Here is a 19,464-nt window from a genome sequence, read left to right on the forward strand (position 1 = left end):
TCTGTATGCCTCTTGATATCAAAGAAATCCATTGTTGTGTATGCAGAAAGCGTTTCTTTGATCTGCTGGAACTCTTGTTGGTGAGCAGGCAACCATTCCCATTTTTGGTCTTTCTTGGTAAGTTCACGGATGGGACTTGCAATGGTGGCGAGATCTGGAATGAATCTCGCACAATATGTCGCCATTCCCATGAAACTCTGTACTTCTGTGACGAATGTTGGAGGCTTGGTGTCATTGACTTTGGCAGGATCTGGTGACACTCCTTTCACATTGAAAATGTAGCCAAAGAAACTTAATTCTTCTTTTCCAAATTCGCACTTTTCACTATTCAGGGTCAATCCGGATTCCTCTAGCCTGTGTAAAACCGCTGCAAGGTGTTTGAGGTGTTCACTTTCGTTGGATGCATATACGATAATATCATTGCTGATATTCATAGTCCCTTCCAGGCCGGTCAGGACTTTCCGAATCTCACGCTGGAATACCTCAGCAGCTGATGATATTCCGAAATTTAGTCGCTTATAGCGTCGTAGTCCAAGGTGGGAGGAGAACGTAGGTTTGTATCTCGACTCCTTAGCTAATTTGAGTTGATGATATCCAGACCTGAGGTCAAGTTTGCTGAAGATGGTTGTCCCAGTCAGGTCAACGATAAGTTCATTTATATTTGGTGTAATGTGGCATTCTCTTCTGACAGCTGCATTTGGGAGCCGCATGTCAATACAGATTTGTACTGCATTGGGTTGTTTGGGCTTTTTCGCGACTACCAAGCGGGGTACCTACGGTATTGGCCCTGACGTTTTCTCAATGATGCCCGCTGCTTCTAGTTGGTCTAATTCTTTTTTCACAGCTTCCCTCATGTGGAATGGTACTTTGTGATGATGTACTGCTTTTGGTTCAATGGTGGGGTCAATGTGGAGTTTGATGGATCTGCCCGTTAGACACCCGATGGTTTGAAATACCCTGTGATGTTGTTTCAGCAACTCATCGATCTCCCTGCACTGAATGTTGAAAGCGAAATTAATTAATTTCAGTTTCTCAGCGGTTCTACTATTTAGCTGTGTTTCACAGCCTGCATCGATGACGTAGACTCGTGCCCGGCACATGGTTCTGTTGTGAGAAAAGTCAGATTTGAACGACCCTTGCACCGGCAGAGGTTTCTTGCAGCCATATCCATATAGTCTGACCTTCCTTTCTTGGAGTTTGGGCTTCGGGTGAAGTTTATTAAATGCAGATACTACCATTACATTGACAGTTGTGCCTGTGTCTAGGACCACTCGCAGCGGTTCTCTGTCAGAAATGACAGTGCATGATGGCCTCTTCCGTTGTCTGGACCGTTGCCGCTCTACAGCTGAGATGAGATGAACTCTGTGTTCTCGTTTGCTGTTCTTCTTCCACTTGTCATGGTCCTTTCTATCGGGGGATGCACTGTCTTCACTTTCACTTGTATCTGGTGATCTCTGGGAGTGGTCTACTGATCTCGCCCTTCCTTTTTTCCTTGATTGGCGTGGTGTTCCTCGAGGGCCAAATTCCTTCAGGCTGTCATATGTTTGGCGCATTGTTTGTTCTTGATCGCTTCTATTTGGTGGGTTTAGGCAGACAGCTGCACAGTGGTTGAGACGATTGCACTTGCGGCATGTCGATCCCCATGCAGGGCAGGACTCCCCCCTTCTGCCACGGACCTCAGCACCATTTGCATGCCTTGTCTCTCCCTTGCGATGTTTGGGTTTTGATAGTGTTTCCTCTTCGTTCACCCTGTTCTCGAGTGTTCTGGTGTCTCGTTATGGCAGCGATGTCTTCCGTTGGCTTTGGGTTGTCGAGCAGGAGTCTTTGCATTGCTGCTTCAATTACTGCCACTTGGTCTTCTGTTTGTCCATGCAAGCACGCCATTTCTAAGATTCGGGATAGGCTTATGTTCCTCTCTAACAAAATGGCCCTTCTCAGTTTTTCAGACGAAATTCCATTTATGATTTGAAGACGGATGGCAAACTCTTCATTAGGGAATTCACAGCCAACTGCCATTTCACGTAGGTGTGCATGGAATTTGTCCACTGTCTCATTTTCACGCTGTCTAGCCATGCAGAAATGAAAACGTTCATAGTCTGGATTGAGTTTGGGCTTGAACATGTTGGTGAGGGCATTCTTGGCAGCATCATAATTATTTGTGTCTCCACGATCTGGTATTGCGTTGAACAGGCGTAGTGCCGCCGCTTCAATGTTGAGTAGAAGAAATGTGCATTTCTTCTTTGCTAAAGTGATCACTCTTGCATCCAGGTGTATTTCAAATTGTTGTAACCAGATTTCCCACCGTATGGCTGCACCCGTTGTAAATGGGTCAAAAGGTGGCATAAGGGTAGTCAGTGCTGGGTCAGGGTGGTCTGAGTTGGCATTTCTCCCTGCTGACGAGCTCGCCCCAGTCCTAGCAGGGCTTGTCTCAGTGCTGGACATAGCTGGTGCTGTGGCGTTTCACAAATTGAATCTTTACTTGGATAGAGAACAAGAAGAAGAAAAAAAAAATGTGGGCCCAGACTGGCTTGATTTCACTCATCAATATCCATGGTTGATGCTTTGGGTGTTTGGAAATATCTCTCGGCAGCTTCACCTCAGTTTTTTTTCCCCATTGATAATTGGAAGCTATGCTGACTGTTGTGTTTATATATGTGCTTTCCTTGTGCTAACCAACGTTACAGTTTAAAAAAAAAACGTTGATCTGTGCTTTCTTCTGTTCTTGTTAAAGGTTACAGATCATTAGGGTTGCTCAGTGAAACTCTGCTTTATTTTGTTTATAACGGAGCGTGTAACGGAACGTTGGGGTGTGAAAACGAGGACTGTATACGCGCGTGTTAATATGCGGCCGTTAGTCAATGAGCTTCTCACCTCACATTCACTATTCTTTCTGGAAGTTACAGCATTAGATGCGCGCGTGGTCTTGTAAAAACCTTTGTCGCCAGTGTGATGTATGTCGAACACCAGTCAGGGCTTAATGCTACGTTTATCAGGCCCAAATAATATGGCGTAGTGCGTCGATGCGCAGAAAGAAACACAACCGCCCCTTATGGTGCTCAGACCCCGACTGACCTTCTGACGCCAGTTCCGGTGGTCTCATTTATTATTTTTTTTCCTCTCTCCCTGGTTCTCCGTGTCACGTGACCGGCCACTCTCCGGCACGTGACACCCCAACTGGGACGTCTGGTCATCTTACCTTCGAGTCTTAAAGACACATTTAGGGCCTGATCTTACCTTCGAGTCTTAAAGACACATTTAGGGCCCGATTCACAGAAGCGTTTCTATAATGGCACAATCCCATAAGAAAACGTTTTGTCAATCATCCCCTTAATGTTTAAGAGTTCGAGTCTGTGGAGCCAATGAAAAAGGCTCTGACAGGGCCTGCGGTACAATAATGCAGTTCTAGGTGGCTGCCTGGGAGGCCACCAGGAGAGGGGCAGTACCAATAGGATCTAAAAAGCCGAACATGTGCTTCCCTTATTAGGGCTGGAGTGTCAAAATGGAACCCTGCCTATGGCAGCGTTAATTTGTGCCCCGGCTGTAGCCTGGGAGGGAGCAGGATAGAGGCGGAGTGCTTTCTTGTAGAGTGCAGCTTCTCTGAAGCACGTTTTTCTCTCTCTTTCTGGGTTGCCTTGCTCGTGGGCTTTTTCCGTTTTTCTCACGCCGTGGACACCTTCACAGCTGAAATCTGAAGTCCCTTCATGCAGCCTGCCAACTGAAGAGCTGCACCTTCAGAACAGCATGTTCTGATATCGCTAGCTTCCCCACTTATCGAGACACAGCCAAAGGGGGGCATGCTTCAGGGAAGGAAAAAAAAAACAAGGCTCTGATAGAGCTGTCAAGAAAAGAAGACAACGAGAGGGGCAGGGAGAGTGGAGCAATATGTCTTTTTGCTGTCTCGCCACAACAAAATCTCTTAAACTAAACCTGCATCTTGGCCACTCTCAGCGACCTCGGTCCAGGGCCCAGCCACTCTCCACTTGCACTGCCTCCCTGGCTCCCCCTGCACTGTGGGACTGTCACTGTATCCCTACAGCCCCCTTCCTAGCACTTGCTCTGCACTTACCTCGCACTTGCCACCAGCTGGCCCTTTTATTTATTATTTATTATTTATTATTTTATTACGCTACTTACCGTGTACTGCACTTTCCCCCCCACCTCCTCCCCCTGCACTTTCTCCTTTTCCCCCTACCTCTGCACTTGCGCGATCTGAATGACACCTGGCCTAGTAGGATCGTTTGTCTGTCTTCCCCTTGTTTCCCTCCCTCCCTGCCTCGTCGCGCCTTGAAACACTTGTGTATAGGCGCGTTACAAATACCATATCATATCATATCATATCTTACTCACAGTGTCTTTTGCGGCCTACCCCAGTCATCAGTTTATGCTCTCAGTCACCAATTTCATAGGTCTGCTCCACTCCCCTTCATCCCCCCTCTCCCACATAATGTTGGATACCTTACACCCTCATGAAGGTCAAAAGCAATTCTAATTCAATTATCCATGTTTTGGAGGAAAAACAGGATCATAATGATACTATAATAAATGGGTAGGCATATTAGGGAGTATTTGTTACAAGTGAAACCTCAGTGTTTTTCCAGGATCTAAACCCGAGACACCCAGTGCAAACGTCTTTGAAGAAGATCCAGCCAAACATTTGGTTGGATCTTCACGTTTCTTCATTTCCACAACTTAGCACCCTTAAATACAGATGCCTGTCAATTTCCTTCAAAAGGCCACTTTACAGGTGAAGAGAGTTCAAACCCTGGATTCTAAATTGAAGAGTGTACTTAGCTTCCATCGTTGGAAACACCCGATACCCTTTATTCCCCATCCCATGAAACTCTCAGAATTTGCCAAAGTAGCCTCCTTTCCCGGGATCACCAGACCATTCTGGCAAATAGCAGGCAAGGTGGACACACCTTTGGGCCTCATGGTCCCTCGAACTGCATGTTGCAATGGATCCCATCCTGTACTCGTTCAACTTTTATCAGATCTGGCAGCAAGAGTCTTAGCCTTTAGAGAAAATCACCCCAATTTGAATCTTCTTGTGGCAACAAGGATACATGTTGGTAAGACAAAGCATTACCTCTGAGAGAGAGCTTTTGGTGCCAGGCCGGGTGTCTAATAAGATGCCAGTGTGAGTTTGGTGGGTGCATTGTGCACCAAGGGAATACATGGGGTGGGGGGCAGACTCCCCCCTCTGCATCCCTGGCTACACTACTGTCTCTGCTCCTTAGAGCAATAATGTATTGAACATAGCCAAAGCATGGTTTATGTTATCCAAATAATACCAGTTTACTTCACTCACTTCCCCTAACCCTTATACTTCCTTTTCTCAAGACAAGAAGTACATACAGAGGATTCAATTTAACGTGGCTCTGCATACACGTCTTTTTCATGTATTCGTTCATCCATTATTTCATTCATTAACTCATGCATTCATTGCATCATTCAATCCCATGTTCCTACACACTCATGGTCTCTATCCTTCTCCATTCCCTCGTCATCATCTCCTTCCACCGCAGCGCTCTACATCTGCACAGCTAGCAGAGTTTTTGCCGCCCCCGCCCAGCCCCGGATCGGGCCTGCTGCTCGGGACGCAAGCCCCTATGCACGCAGATCACATACTGCACCTGCTGCACAGAGCAAGCAGGGGGCTGTAGAGCAATCTAAGAAGCATCACAGCAGCTCCCGTAGGGCCATGGGGGATTATTAGCTCCACAGATCAATAGGGCAATCAAGGAGAAACACAGCTTCAGCAATGCTCCGACACCAGTCTCCGTGGACCCGGTCAGGGAGGCAAGTGTTTGGGGAGGCAAGACATTATTATTCATTGCTTCGAAAGCACAGTCAATGGACTTGGTGGTAGCGTTGAGCTTTTTTTTTTAATGATCCACGCAACATGGCCACAACTCTACTACCAATCTGGGCAAGTTGTTTTGCTGTATTTGTATGAGTATCTGCCGATTTTATTGCAGATAAGTACATTTTTGAGCCTGAACACTCTCTCAAAGTCCTTAGTTTCAAAATCGAATTAACAAATCAATCATTATGATTGCCCTGGGTGATTCACTGGCAAGCCCACCACGATACAAGAAACAACATTAAGCTGTGGGGACACTTTGCATGGATGTAATAATCTTTTCAGGTGCAGGAGCAGTGGTGTCTACTGAATAAAATGAACATATGGCCACAGTAGAAGTAATAAATCACCCCTAATCCATCAACCAGAATGAAAGGAACCTGTGTATGTGCACATCTCTAACAGCGTAGTGTGGGTGGTATGCAACCTTTAGCTCTAAATATTTCTTAGAGCAAAACTCCCATCAGCCCTAGCCAGAAGATTCAATGGTGATAGATCATGAGATTTGTAGTCCAGAACAACTGGAGAAAACCATATTGCGGACCCCTGGTGTAGTGAAAGTGGGTGGCAGTGGCTGGACAGGAATGTTTTTCTGAAGACTGGACCAGGTGGTCTATGAGTGGGGACCTGAAGGTGTAAATAGAGTTCTTACCTCCCGCTGACCACGAAGCAGGTGACCAGGAATATCAAGAGGATGACCCCGCCTGCGATGGAAATGGCCAGGATTGTGGCTTGGTTGGGGTCCCCAATAGCGATCATGTCTGGAAAACAGTGAGAATATACAGAGGGTCACATGCTTATGTCTCAAAATGTTGCAAACAAACTCACCACTGGTAAACACTGCAAGAAACGAACGATCAATGAACCCCTGAGAGTGTGCACAATGAGGAGCTTCTGTCATTGAGAGTATAGGGTACACATAGGTTAACGGAAAGGAAAAAGTGCATGGTGATGCCATTCGTCAGCGCAATCTCCCCAAATATCTATGTACAGAAAGGTTCCAAAACATCTAAATGATGTACAGGAAAGTGTGCACAGTCAGGACTGCAGTTTTCGAATAACCTATAGGAAAGAGTGCATATTGGTGGTAAAGAAAGTGCACGTGGTGAGGCTGCCCTAACACCAATATGTTGTAAGACGTACAGAAGAATATATATTGCCATTAGTGTAGCACTGTGTCGATGCATTCAGCAAAGCTGCTCTACGATCAAGAGCATGTAACTCATGCAAGGGTGTATAGGAAAGTGTGCTGGGGGATACTAGACCTCCTGAAGGATATGATAGATAGATGGCCACTGTTTGGGCTGTTCATGCATTAGGGATTAGGTGCCTATAGAATAATGCAGGTATTCACACAGGCCTACTCAGGCATCAAAGCAGTTGATAGATATGAAATCAAGCAGCAGAGGGTGATGGATTGTCACTCCCAACTATTCTTTTCAGTGAGCCTTTAATTTACCAGCACACCATGCCCCCTGCCCGTTTATTCGTTCTTCCTAGCGTCACCCCTTTCTCATCCGGTTTATTCTTCCCCAGACTCCCCCATCTCTCGCTCGGTCCCTGATTGCATGGGATTAGCTCTTTTTCCACAGGCCTCCAGTGTCCACACAATAAATAATGTATGGTAAATCCACTCTGTGCCAACCTTTCTGATTTTCATGACATAGACAGTTAGTTGTTGACAATGTCTTATTCTGTTGCCTATGCCTTGTACAATGGGTACCTGTAGCTGGTACCAGCTTATATTATATAGACTCAGAATAAAGAACCCACTGGGGGGGGAGGGGTATAATTAATGTAATAATTAATCTACAATTAAAGGACATTCACAATTATTCAAGTATGATTGGTTTCTTTAAAAAAATGTTTGATATATTACATATAAAATATCGTTGTATGCCAGTGCATATGGGGTTATTATAAAGGGTCCTGTGCCCATAGTTACATCTGGAAAACCGAAACCTTCGGGTAGAAGGGATTGGTCAGCAGGGCTTTGCTGAGGATTACTAGTTCCCTCAGCTCAATTCATTCATTCCGCAGAAATCCCCTTCGTTTGTTTTCAGCTGTTTCGTTATTGCAGCGATGCCTTCTCAGAAAGATGTTAACACGATATACTGTTTTGTCCTACATACCACCGTACCATACTATCATTTCATACCTTTATATTGTACAATGACTAAACTGTTAAGTCATGTATTTAGACATCTGTCAATTCAATGAACAGACGTTTTGTTTTCCAGTTGTTTTTCCACCGCAACTAAGACTTTAATAACTTGGTCGGTCCACCAAACGAATCCATCACTGCATCTATTAACTGTTCTTGCTTGCACAAACCCATTCAGCCAACCAGCCCTCCTCCAACACATCCAACCACCTACCACTGTGCCAAACAAGATCATCATAACTTTGACTCATCCCTAAAACCATCAACCTCTCCATCCTTCTTGAATTGAACTGCAAATGAAATAGCAAAGGAATGCGAGAGGCATGCAAAGGATGCCTCATAGTTATATGGAGTGACTATACTAGTATCAAACTATGACATGATAGGTTATTTATAACGCACTTAATACCCAGGGGTTACTAAGCGCGGACCCGGGGATCGAACCCGTGGTGCTCGTTTGCTTCCAAGGCCAGCACGTTGCCCCTGAGCTTTCCTCCCTATCTTCCAGCACTAAAGCGATAGTGATTTAGGTTGATAGACCCATGATGGCGCTCATCACAAAGGATTGAGTGGCTAGAGGGTCAAGTGTTGCTTGTGATGGCTCTAGTCTAAGCTTACATTTTTTATGAGCTTCATAATGCTCCAGGAATACAGAAGTGCAGGCTGAGAGATGTGCCAAGTGTGGACCCTATCTCTAGACACAGAGTTGTTGGCGGGAGAGGTGTGTCAAGATGGAGGAAAAGTCAATTAGAGAGTTAGAGAGTTAGAGAGAGAGACAGCGACAGAGAGAGAGAGGTCAGCTTTGAGAATTTGTTCTGAAATAACACACAGCTTTAAAAAGAGAAATGACATAAAAGCGGGGTCACAACACATACATGGTGGTGACTCACCTTCGTTGCTAGTTTCAAGTTCAATTTCCCCTCCATATGTCCCAAAGCCACCTTCGGTGTGAGCGCGGACCCGGAAAATGTACGTGGTCCCAGGTTTCAGGCCATCCACCGTCATGACGTTGGATCTTGTTTTCAGGACTGTGTAGTTCTGGTCTTTTTGGTTCTGTTATTAACATAAATAAAGTAAATGTTAAAAAATGCTACATCCCTGGGCGCTCTCCGCCTCCTTGATGGGAGGTGCTCAGGAATGGACTGGGCAGCAGCAAGCAATTGCCACCATCGCATGCCCTCGTCATAAAGTTAGAGTAGCAGGAGCTTGCATTGCACACACATCAATATTACCTCCCACCCTTTACAACTTTAAAAACAAAAACTTTGACTAATGTGATTTAAACCATAGTTTTCTCTTAAATTATTTTTTGCCTGGCATACTTCAGCAATAAGCCCCATGCTCTGAGCCTTCCCATTGGCTGAGAGGTCGAAATTCCCCCTCCCCTGCCGGGGATTACTCATTTTTATTAATTACAAAACACAGCCTAACCACACACTGAATGTTTAACCACGGTAATTCAAACTATCCCGAAAAGGAGTAAGGAGATGAATGAAATGGCGGCAGATCAGTTTCGGTGTTGGGCCTGTGACTGTGGAATGCTCTCTCGCATCATATTAGGAGCAACCACGTCTTATCCAGCTTCCGTAAACAACTTAAAACATTGCTGTTTCAGAGTGAATTGCTTTCTCTCCTCCTCTCTGTCTCCCATTACAAATATCGTTACAATACAATACAATGCAATACAAACACAACGTGCAGTTAAATTGAGTGGTACAGGCCTAGAAACATACCATCAAACTGTGGTGCAAGAAAGACGGCATACCATCCATACTCAAAGGTTAGTGCACGGAAGCACAGTATGCCACGGCGCCGAATGAGGAATGGCGAAACTATAGAGCGCTGTTTGGAGTAGCAATAAAACTGATTACTGGAATCAATGTAACGCAGAATGCCATTACAGCTAATGGGCTAAGCCGTGAAAGATGGGATACTTTGGCAGTGAATGGGAAACAATGTAACATGCTTACTGAGAAACTTATTGATGCAGGCCACAGGGCCCCAACATTCAGTCAAACTAATTAACAAATTGAATGAAACATAGAACTCAATAAAACTGAAGGTGGCATCACTGAAAGCGAAGAGGGAAGGGCAAGACGCGGAACACGGCAGACCGTCAAACCGAATATGCAGAGCCGCAAAAGAGAGCAGTGGCGCAGACCTACAGTGGAGAGAAAAATAGGCCACTGAGCAGAAGCAGCCAGACACCTGATGCTACCAAATGAGGAAAGCATCGCAGCTGGATAATCCTCCTCCATGGGAATGAGACACCACATTGAACAGTGATTGGCGTAAACAGCCTTTACAATTCCATCTGCGCCATGTCATGTCACTGGCATTTGCATATGGTACAACTACCGTTTATATGGCTTTGTAGCTCTTTTCCAGTCTAGCACTGTTTCTGCCAATTCATAGAGTGGATGTATGGTTGCCAGGCGATGCGGAGTGGGGCATATGCTCGGATACTCTGTGGTGATAGTCTGCTGCGTGCCGATGACCCTGCCACTGCACGATTACTGACTGCAGTTATTGCATTGCAAATATTTCAGAAGATAGGGGAACACGAAGGCCCCCATTGTGGGCATTGTTTGTCAGTGTGTTGGCATGGAATGCGGCCTTTATGTGAGTATGTTTGATGCCATACGTTCTTTTCCACTGCAGGGTAGTTGACTCTTTGGCTGAATTCTCTTTCCCTGAGGAAAATAATTGTGAGTGACAGTATGAACCCGCCCTAGACTCGACGAATGGGAGTACGGGGTTGAATGGCAGGGTTACCTGTAAAGTTGGTGCGCGTGTGGAAAGACAGCTTTTCAGGGCCTTGCTAAAACCTGGTGTGTATCTAGGCAGTGAATTTGCTAGGGCTTGGAGTGCCAGCGGTGTGTAGTCTGCACAGCGAATGAAGTCCTTCCCTGGAACACCCTTTCAGAGGGCATCAGAGTCATGAAACTAAAGGCGCAATGGTGGACAGATCCAAGAGACAGGGCATTAGAAAGCTTAGTGCTGATTGCATGCTTGTGTTCTAACGTCTCTTGTTGAATCCTACAGAACTTGTCATCAACAATGAAACATTCAGCAGATGTTATGTTATCTTAATACTTTTTCCTACTGTGCCAAATCCCTGTTATACTTTCCAAGAGTTGGCGTATCCAAGCCGGAGTCTGTGGAAGGAAAAGGAGCAGAGCGGGTAAGGATAAGCGGATGAGCAAGAAGGGATGAGTGCCAAACAGAGGGAGAGAGGAAGCAGGGTAAGAATGTAGCATGTGGGCATGTCAGTCCAGAAGTGGACTGGAGGTCACGCCTCCCAGGTAATGTTGCATGCAATGTAGACATCACCGCGGTCAGCTCCATTTAATGTGGGATTGACATGTGAGCGGTGCAATAGTCATTGCTCGCAGCTAATGCAATATCCTACAGACAGGGACGGGTACAGGTTTCACGTGCCAGTAATGTGGCATCCTACAGGATGCGGGACAATGTGTCTGTTACCTCCCAGTAATGTTGCATTTTACTGGACAGGACTGGCGTGCTTGTCGGTTGCCACAGCAGTGGTCTGCAAGCTTTAGTTCTCCTGAGGTTTTGGACTACAAATCCCATGAGGCCAAGACAGCATAGCCAGTGGTGAGGGATTATGAGAGTAGTGGTCCTAAATAACAGGGTGCACACACCTAAACTACTGGTAAACTCTAAAGTGGGTGTCTGTTCCAAGTTCTGCGACTGTCTACGGGCAACAGAGGGTTTGTGGGCGACCTCGCAGATAATAACGATATATATAAATAACGTGGCATTGAACTTAAATGGGCCTAATGGTTTGTTCCTCTATGGCAAAAAACCATTGGGGTGACTCTCAGCAATGGTGTTGCTAGTTCTGGAAAATATCCGGGGCTACGCTAATGAATGGTTTGGTTTTAGCCCCTGAGCTTCTATCTGGGGCTACAACCAAAATACACAGGGCTATAGCCCATGAAGCCCCCAAACCCCCTAGAAAGACCTCTGATTCTCTGAGTGTTTGTACTAGTGGTGACACTCTGTCCAGCGCACTGTGCTCAAGCAGGATAACTCTACACAGACCTTTTTTGCAACCACAATACAGAAATATTGCTGAGAGCTGCGGCATGCAAAATCCCAGAGCAGAAACAGCCCCCGCCTCTCAAATGGCCTTTCCTGTCCACACAGCCGGCTTCAAGGTCTCAGACTCAGTACTGACCTTTTCGTAGTAGATAACTTCATACTCGACAATGGCCCCGATGGGCCTCTCGGGGCCCTGCCAGGCCAAGGTGATGCTGTCCTTGCTCTTGCGCTCTTTCAAGACGACATTTACTGGAAGAAAATGGACAGGGGAGTTACACTATCCGTGCAGCATGCAGAGCAAAGCACAGCCCTCCCGGACTGGATGTTCTATTATACTCGACATAAGGAGAACATGGAGAGAGAGAGAGAGAGAGAGAGAGAGAGAGAGAGAGAGAGAGAGAGAGAGAGAGAGAGAGAGAGAGAGAGAGAGAGAGAGAGAGAGAGAGAGAGAGAGAGAGAGAGAGAGAGAAAAGACCGAAGATTATCTTTCCGAAAATAACATTGGGTCTTTTCTCCCCTGAACATTTCCGACTTGGCCCCTGTCCCCCTTAGCCCCCCACCCCCACCCAACCCCCATCCCCCTACTAACCTCGCTGTGTCCCTGCAATGCCTGTCCCCTTTCACTTCCCCGATCGTGAACTGGCGCCGCAGAGACCTTTCCATTTAAAAAAAAAAAACGTTTTTCTTTTTTCTAAAAAAACTTTTTGGGATCGGCTGCGGGGGACACCCCAACAAACCCAGCTCACAACATAGTGAACAAGGGTGCTGGGGACAACCCTGCAGCTCCTGCAGCCCTTAGTACTAAATTGGGGATTTCAACGAACTTTTCGGCTGTTCGGAATTTTCGAACACCCTTAATTAGGCCAAATCTCCCATTCAGGCTTTTTCTTGCGGCCTTTTGGGATGTTTCCTGTGTGGGGAGAGAGATTGGGAATGATAAAGGCAGATAAAGAGAGTTCGTGTGTGGGGAGAGAGAGAAGTAAAGGGGGAGAATTAGAGTGGCAACTAAGAATGAGGGTGAGATTGACAGATAGAGGGAGAAAATGAGATAGAGATTGTTAGAGAGATAGCTATAGAGGGAGAAATAGTTATGGAGAAGGAGTGAGAGAGAAGAAAGATCAGGGAGAGAGTAAATGTGCGAGAGAGAGAGAATGTGAGAGAGCATGAAAGACAAAAATGAAAAGAATGAGATTAAAAGAGAAAATGTGGGAAAGAGATCGGGGAGAGAGAGTAGGGTGAGAATATTTGAGAAGGAGAGTGAGGCACAGGGAAAGCATAGGGAGAGCATGAGAGTGGAGAGCAGCACAGTGAGTATGAGAACAAGAGAGTACAAGCGAGAGTGAGGCAATGGGAGAGAGAATAGGAGATGAGTGCGGGAGAGAGGAAAGCGAGAGAGAGAGAAAGAGGGATTCGTAAGAATTATTTATTTGTATTCCACATCAATAACTCGTTTCGGATAAAGGGCACTTTTAATAGTTTCACAAGTTTTTAGCCAGAGATCTCAATGCGTCACCGATGACGTCAAAGAAGAAAGCTCCTGCCTATTATCTGTAGAAAAGAAGGGGAAGCAAAAGGAGGGGAACAACAAAAGGTAGGCAAGGAAAGAAGAAAATAATGGAATATAAGTGAAAGCGGAACTAAAGAAAGGAACATAATTGAGCAAAGACAGCGGGATGGAAGCTGGAAAAAGGAACAAAATAAAGGAAGAGAATGTAAAAGGAAAAAGCAAAATAAGGATGCAAAGAATAAAATAAAGCAGGGACTTTCCAGCAAACGCAAAAGTGAGAACTTGCTGCACCAACTTAACACCCCTGTCCCCCGCTCCACCCGCCACTAAGTTCCATTGAGTTTTGATTCCCTCCTCCTGACCCCTCCTTACTCCCCTCCATCCCCACGAGACAGATTAAGGCTGGCCAAAATGGATTTAGGGCCCGGTCAACTTGTCCTGTGAAATTAGGTCCGATCCCCCAACATACACATACTGAAAATCCAGAACCATCCCAAAAATGGCAACATGCGATTCCAAACAGATACCATCCCATCCCATTTTGTAGCAGTCAAAACCATTGGCTAAAGGAAACCATTTGTGCTGCGCCCACTCAGAAAGTAAAGGCGCCTCCTAGGAGAACCCAGGTTACGGTCATCAGACAACCCAGATTTGCCTGTACAACGTCAGAATGTGGACATCCGTCCTGACACCCTGACCGTTTCATATAAGACAGATGCTCCAGCTTTGACAAAGGAGTCGAATGTGTTTGTGTGTAAGGGTGTGGCACTTGTGGCATGGTTACAGGCCATAGTCCAGGCACAGTAATCACAGGCCATTGTCTGTAGGTAATGAGAATGTGTGGTCTTTCACAGTGCATGTTATGATATATTAGCAAACGTAAAAATAGAAAAACAAATGTACTCAACCTCAAATCGGCCAATTGACCATCAAAGTAACTTTAAAATAGTTGCAGATGGTTCTAAGATGGCGCCTGGAGTGGCACAGACTTGATCTGCTGAGCTCCTCCTGAAGGACCATCTGAAGTTTTCCTTTATGGTGTTCCCGATCTAAAGGGAGGTGAATGGAAGAACACCTGATGCCACCCCGTGGAAGAAAGTGACGCGCTTCGCCTCACGGACTTGAGCGATGTGTCCTGAGGCCTTTCTGGCGCTGTGTGTTCGTGCTCTGTGGAGACAGTGGTGAAGTGGATCGGGTCGGTCATGGTCCCCTTGCACATTTGAGCGGGTGACTTTCCGTATTTCAGCACCAGAGCTGACGGTGGTGCGGTACTCCTCATCAAGGGAGGTATGCGCTGACGTCCGACCGCGAGTCGTGGGTTTGAGCGGGTGCGGCCATATTAGACTCTGTGACACGAGTGGGCACCAGGTGATGCCCTCTGAGCAAAGTCCCTTCTGAACACTATTGGTCCCCTTCTGGGATCAGGGGGCTGAGGTGGTCGTTGATGTCCATGACCCCATTGGTACACAGTTTGACCACATAAAGAGATGGATGTGTTTGTCTCACCTGAGCTGTCCTTGCTCTGGATTTGAAAATCTTGGAAGCTGACATCTGTGAAAGGAGACATTTGAGTTCCCCTGCCATGGGTTTTCCCCCCCAGTGCCAAGGCCTTTTTTGGTGATTTCAGTATTTCACCATGCAAAGCCTTCTAACATTTTCTCCTTCATTAATAGTGATGACAATGTTAAAACGGGATAACGGAACGGCACTGGCAGGGCCGTTCTGCTCCTTTCCCAGGGGAGCTACCTTTATTCTCAGACTCTCTGCATCTAAAATATGACCATGATTGGCTGATACGGGACTCTGCGCTTGTACTGAGTACACCGAGGAGAACTTCTTGTTACTAAGGATCTTATGCTGGGTTAGTTGTGCCGGCCCGGGAGAGTTATTGAGTTGATACATTAACAAGTGGGGTGGTAGTGCATAGGAGACCGCGGATGCCTACAGACAAGCCCAAAGGAGTGCTTCCCCTGACAAATCCTCTAAACATGAAACCTTCTGGGCCTTGACAGGATTGATGAAGGACCCAGGAGTGCCAGGCGGAGCTCTGACCCCCTGAAACCATGTCAGCTACCGAATATGACTCCTCAGCTCGTGGAACTAGACCCTAGAATGAAGTGGATCTGCATCAGGGTTTGAGTGTCTTCTAGGAGATTTGTATGGCCCCTTTTCAAACGCAATTCACCTCCCTCAGGGCTGATCTCACGCGTTCCATCTCGGAAATGAAAGCTTATGTTGAGCAATTGGACGAAAGGACTAATAATAATGAGAAAGCCCTACAAGACCTTTCTGGAGACGCCCGTGCCAATAGTGTTCTTCTGGAAGGAATCCTTATAAATAACAAATGGTAGGTTTGTTCGAATTTTGCCTGTACGAAAATTACGTACAGCTGGACATTTTGAACAAATCAACCAGTCGGTACCATTGAAGCAGACAAGGGGAGCAGAGGCGTCCCCCACACCCTTGTTCATTACAATGGAATGGCATCAAGGGTTATGGGGGTGCACCCACTCAGTCAAAAATAAAGTTAAAAACAAAAAAAGTACCTTGCAGCACTGGTTTCCATGCACGTAAGTGAAGGGAACCAGCATTGCAGATGGATGGAGGAGTCGGCGGCACACAGTGAAGTGTGCCACCAAAAGGTCTGTAAGGGGTGGGGGTGCGGTTTACCAGAATGTCCGGAGGAGAGAAAACCAAAAGTCATTTTCATTCAAATGACTTGTTTATTTCTCCTTCTGACATTTCTGATTCAGTAAAATCATGGACAATCCTTCTGGAACATTTGCGTAGATTGTCTTGTAATCTGGAGATCCAGGGAGAGGATCTTGAGAATCGCTCCTGACAGTCCAATATACAAATTCGTAATCTTTCTGAGGTTATTGCTGATGCAGACCTGAAATCGAGCATTCAGTCCTTTTTAATGAATCTTGGACGACTTGACCCCGGAAAATATTTGCATGGCCACGATACACCACATTCGCCGAAAAAGGCTTGGCCCAAATGAGAGACCAAGGGATGAAACACTTGTGTATTGAGCGTGTTATATATACAATATCATATCATATAATGCATTAGTGGCCCTTTCTTCATACCCACACAAGGAGAGCATTTTAATGGCAGCATGAAAGGGAGAATGGATGGGATAGAGATAGATAGATCCAATTAGATCCAATTATTTCAAGATCTGCAGCAAGCACCCTCTAAAAGTGAAGAGAAATGAACCAGGTGGTGATAGAGCTTAGGAATGCACTATTAGGTATATATTGACCTTCCTGTTTGATCTTCTGTTTGTTTGGGAGGGAGCCCAGTGAGTTATCACAACCTACAGGAAGGTGTGCATGTACTGCACCTTGTCTTAGATGGGGTGGAGGATGATTTGACACGTGGAGGTGAAGATCCTCCCCCACAAAAGCCTAGAGGTTGGACGTGGTCTAAAGTGGCTGCAAGTACAAGAAGACCACCTCGAGGCCCCCCTTCTTGATTTTTCAGTATTTCACTGCGAGAGACTCTGGGGAATGGTTGGGTGATGGACCAAGCCTGAAAAGGTGGGACTGCAGGGGTGATTCGTTTTTCCTTTTTTAAATGGACGGGTTGGCAGCTGAGGGTCTCTTAAAGTGAAAGGGAATGAGATTCTAGGTCGGGCTGCTATCTTGTAAATCCACAGCTAGGCCTATGGGATGCCCTTGTCTAAAGGGGGATTCATACGGTCTATCCAAGCATTAGTATTCTCAGAGGCCATTTTTGATGAGAGGACCGGATCCCTAAAGTTTGATATTTGCATTCTTGTGTTTATTGTAGTTCTTTATGTGGCGGGAAATGGATGTCACAGATGTGCTATGATGAGAGATCGGCCTATTTATAATTTTTCTGCAGAAAATTGTGTATTTGAGCTACTTGAGAGTTCCTTCTCAGGATGGGTACAAAAGACGCAGTGGAGGCATTCTACCAAGCAGAGTATTATTTGAAGTTCTTAGGAAAAACATTAGGGGCCTCAAGTCCCCTCTTAAATGTAAGAAGGTGGGATTGTTGTTGGCGGTTATGGGTGAAAGGATTGAATACAAAGGATTGAAATGCAATACATTAGAGTCAAAAGGACCGGGAAAAAAAAGACCAAATGTTTTTTTTTTGGGGGGGGTCCCTCCAAACCTCAGTTTTTAGGCCAAAAAACATTAATTTTCCCTATACCAAAATCCCCCAAAAAAGAACACATTAAAAAAGGCATTCAGTCTTTTTTCTTTTCTGTCCTTTTGACTTGAATGTATTGCATTTGATCCTTTTGTTTTCGAATGAATGACTGGACACCGTTGTTGGCGACTAGGAAGCCTGATCTGCTGGCCTTTCAGGAGACCCATTTACTTTTTCAGAATATGGGCAGAGTCTCTTTTAGACATTACTCTTACATATACCATGCCACAGCGAATACAAAAACGGTGGGGGTCTTAGTGGCGAGGGAGGGATCCGGAATAGGTGTGGGTAAGGTGATTAGAGATATGGAGGGACACTTTCTAGCACTGAAAGGGATTTGCTTTGGGGAAAGTATTACAGTTCCTACACTATACTCACCGAAAACGGGTCAAGATGTTTTTCTTAGAGAACGCTTGGCTCATTTAGGGGATTTTGCAGAAGGAGTGATCATCTGGAAGGGTGACTTTAACCAGGTTTGGTCCCATACTCTTGATAGGCGTTCAGGAAGTATTACTGGGAGTGTGGCTGACTCAAGGGCCTTGAAGAAGGCAATTGAGCAGATGACACTCAGGGATTCATGGAGGGAGGTGCATGGCCAAGAGCAGATTACACAAATTATTCCAGTGTTCATGGAACACACTCTAGAATAGATTATATTTGGCTGACTGCTCCACTCATGGGGCATAAGTGAAAAACAGCCATTGTGTCAGGATACTCATGTCCTCCTTGCCTGCATCCAAGCCATTATCAGCTTCTGGGGATATTCTATGTTCACGCTCTACTGTTTACTCTCAACACACTGATCCTACATCTCCCAGACATCCAGACAGAAGGGAACCTCCTCCTCCGCTGTGGTCCGCTTCCTGGTTTCCCACGAGAACACTGGCTCGGAGATTTGCATTGCATTCCAGCTGGGGGTTGCGAGGGAAATGCTGGAACGCAGGTTGCCGAAATAGGAAGTCTCGGAGGCGTGTCTTGTGGCGTTATGTTTCACTTGTTCATTAAAATGGTGCCCTGAACCTCACGCACTTGCTTCTGAATACTTTGTAAGTATCGTGCGTATCGTTTACTGTTTGGATTTCTTGGTATTTTGACTCCTTGCCTTGCCTCTCGACCCCGCCCCTTTTACCTTATCCCTCATTTGGTCTACGTTTACTGGCAACTGAACTTCTGCTTTGCTACCACTGACTGCCCCTGCTTTGCATTTCCTGGATCCTGACTTTGCCGGCAAAGCATTGACCTCGGCTTTGGCTACGTTTCACGGACCACCTCTGCATTTCGTTTTGTATTTGGCATTGCTCCCACGTTATCGACTTTGCATGTTTTACAGACTGGACTATCTTGTTCGTAACTTGAGAACCACTTCCACTGAGTTTGTTTGCCACAATTCCAGACCTTCCTGCCTTGCACTTCTTCACGAAATCGCCTTCACGTCACAAACCTTTCATTCTGCAGATATCTGTCTCCTCTTCGCCTGCATTTATCATCACCTGTTGGAACAATTCATCCCTCCAACATCATCGGAATGAACTTTAGACTCTACCCACGGAAAGTAGGTGTACTCGTACCGTCGGGAATACGGTTCTGTTGGATTTCACTGGACCTGTTGGAACTCCTTTGTAACACTTTGGAACTCCTTAGTAGCACTACTGCAACAATACACGCGGGTAAGGAATA

At 45.9% G+C, this 19,464-nt stretch overlaps 1 protein-coding gene across 3 annotated transcripts in view; it reads right to left on the reverse strand.

The window, feature by feature from the left end:
- Positions 1-19,464, reverse strand: part of LOC138491479 (ephrin type-A receptor 3-like) — a 642,080-nt gene that overhangs the window by 270,605 nt on the left and 352,011 nt on the right. For all 3 annotated transcript variants that reach the window (XM_069617996.1, XM_069617995.1, XM_069617997.1), the window contains exons 6-8: positions 12,232-12,344; positions 8,918-9,080; positions 6,516-6,624 (exon numbers count right to left, since the gene is read on the reverse strand). In XM_069617996.1, coding sequence (XP_069474097.1) covers positions 6,516-6,624; positions 8,918-9,080; positions 12,232-12,344 — 385 coding nt within the window. The remainder of the gene's footprint in view (positions 1-6,515; positions 6,625-8,917; positions 9,081-12,231; positions 12,345-19,464) is intronic.

The sequence above is a fragment of the Ambystoma mexicanum genome, chromosome 10, assembly GCF_040938575.1.
Source record: "Ambystoma mexicanum isolate Mex_15411 chromosome 10, UKY_AmexF1_1, whole genome shotgun sequence".
Lineage (NCBI taxonomy): Eukaryota > Metazoa > Chordata > Amphibia > Caudata > Ambystomatidae > Ambystoma > Ambystoma mexicanum.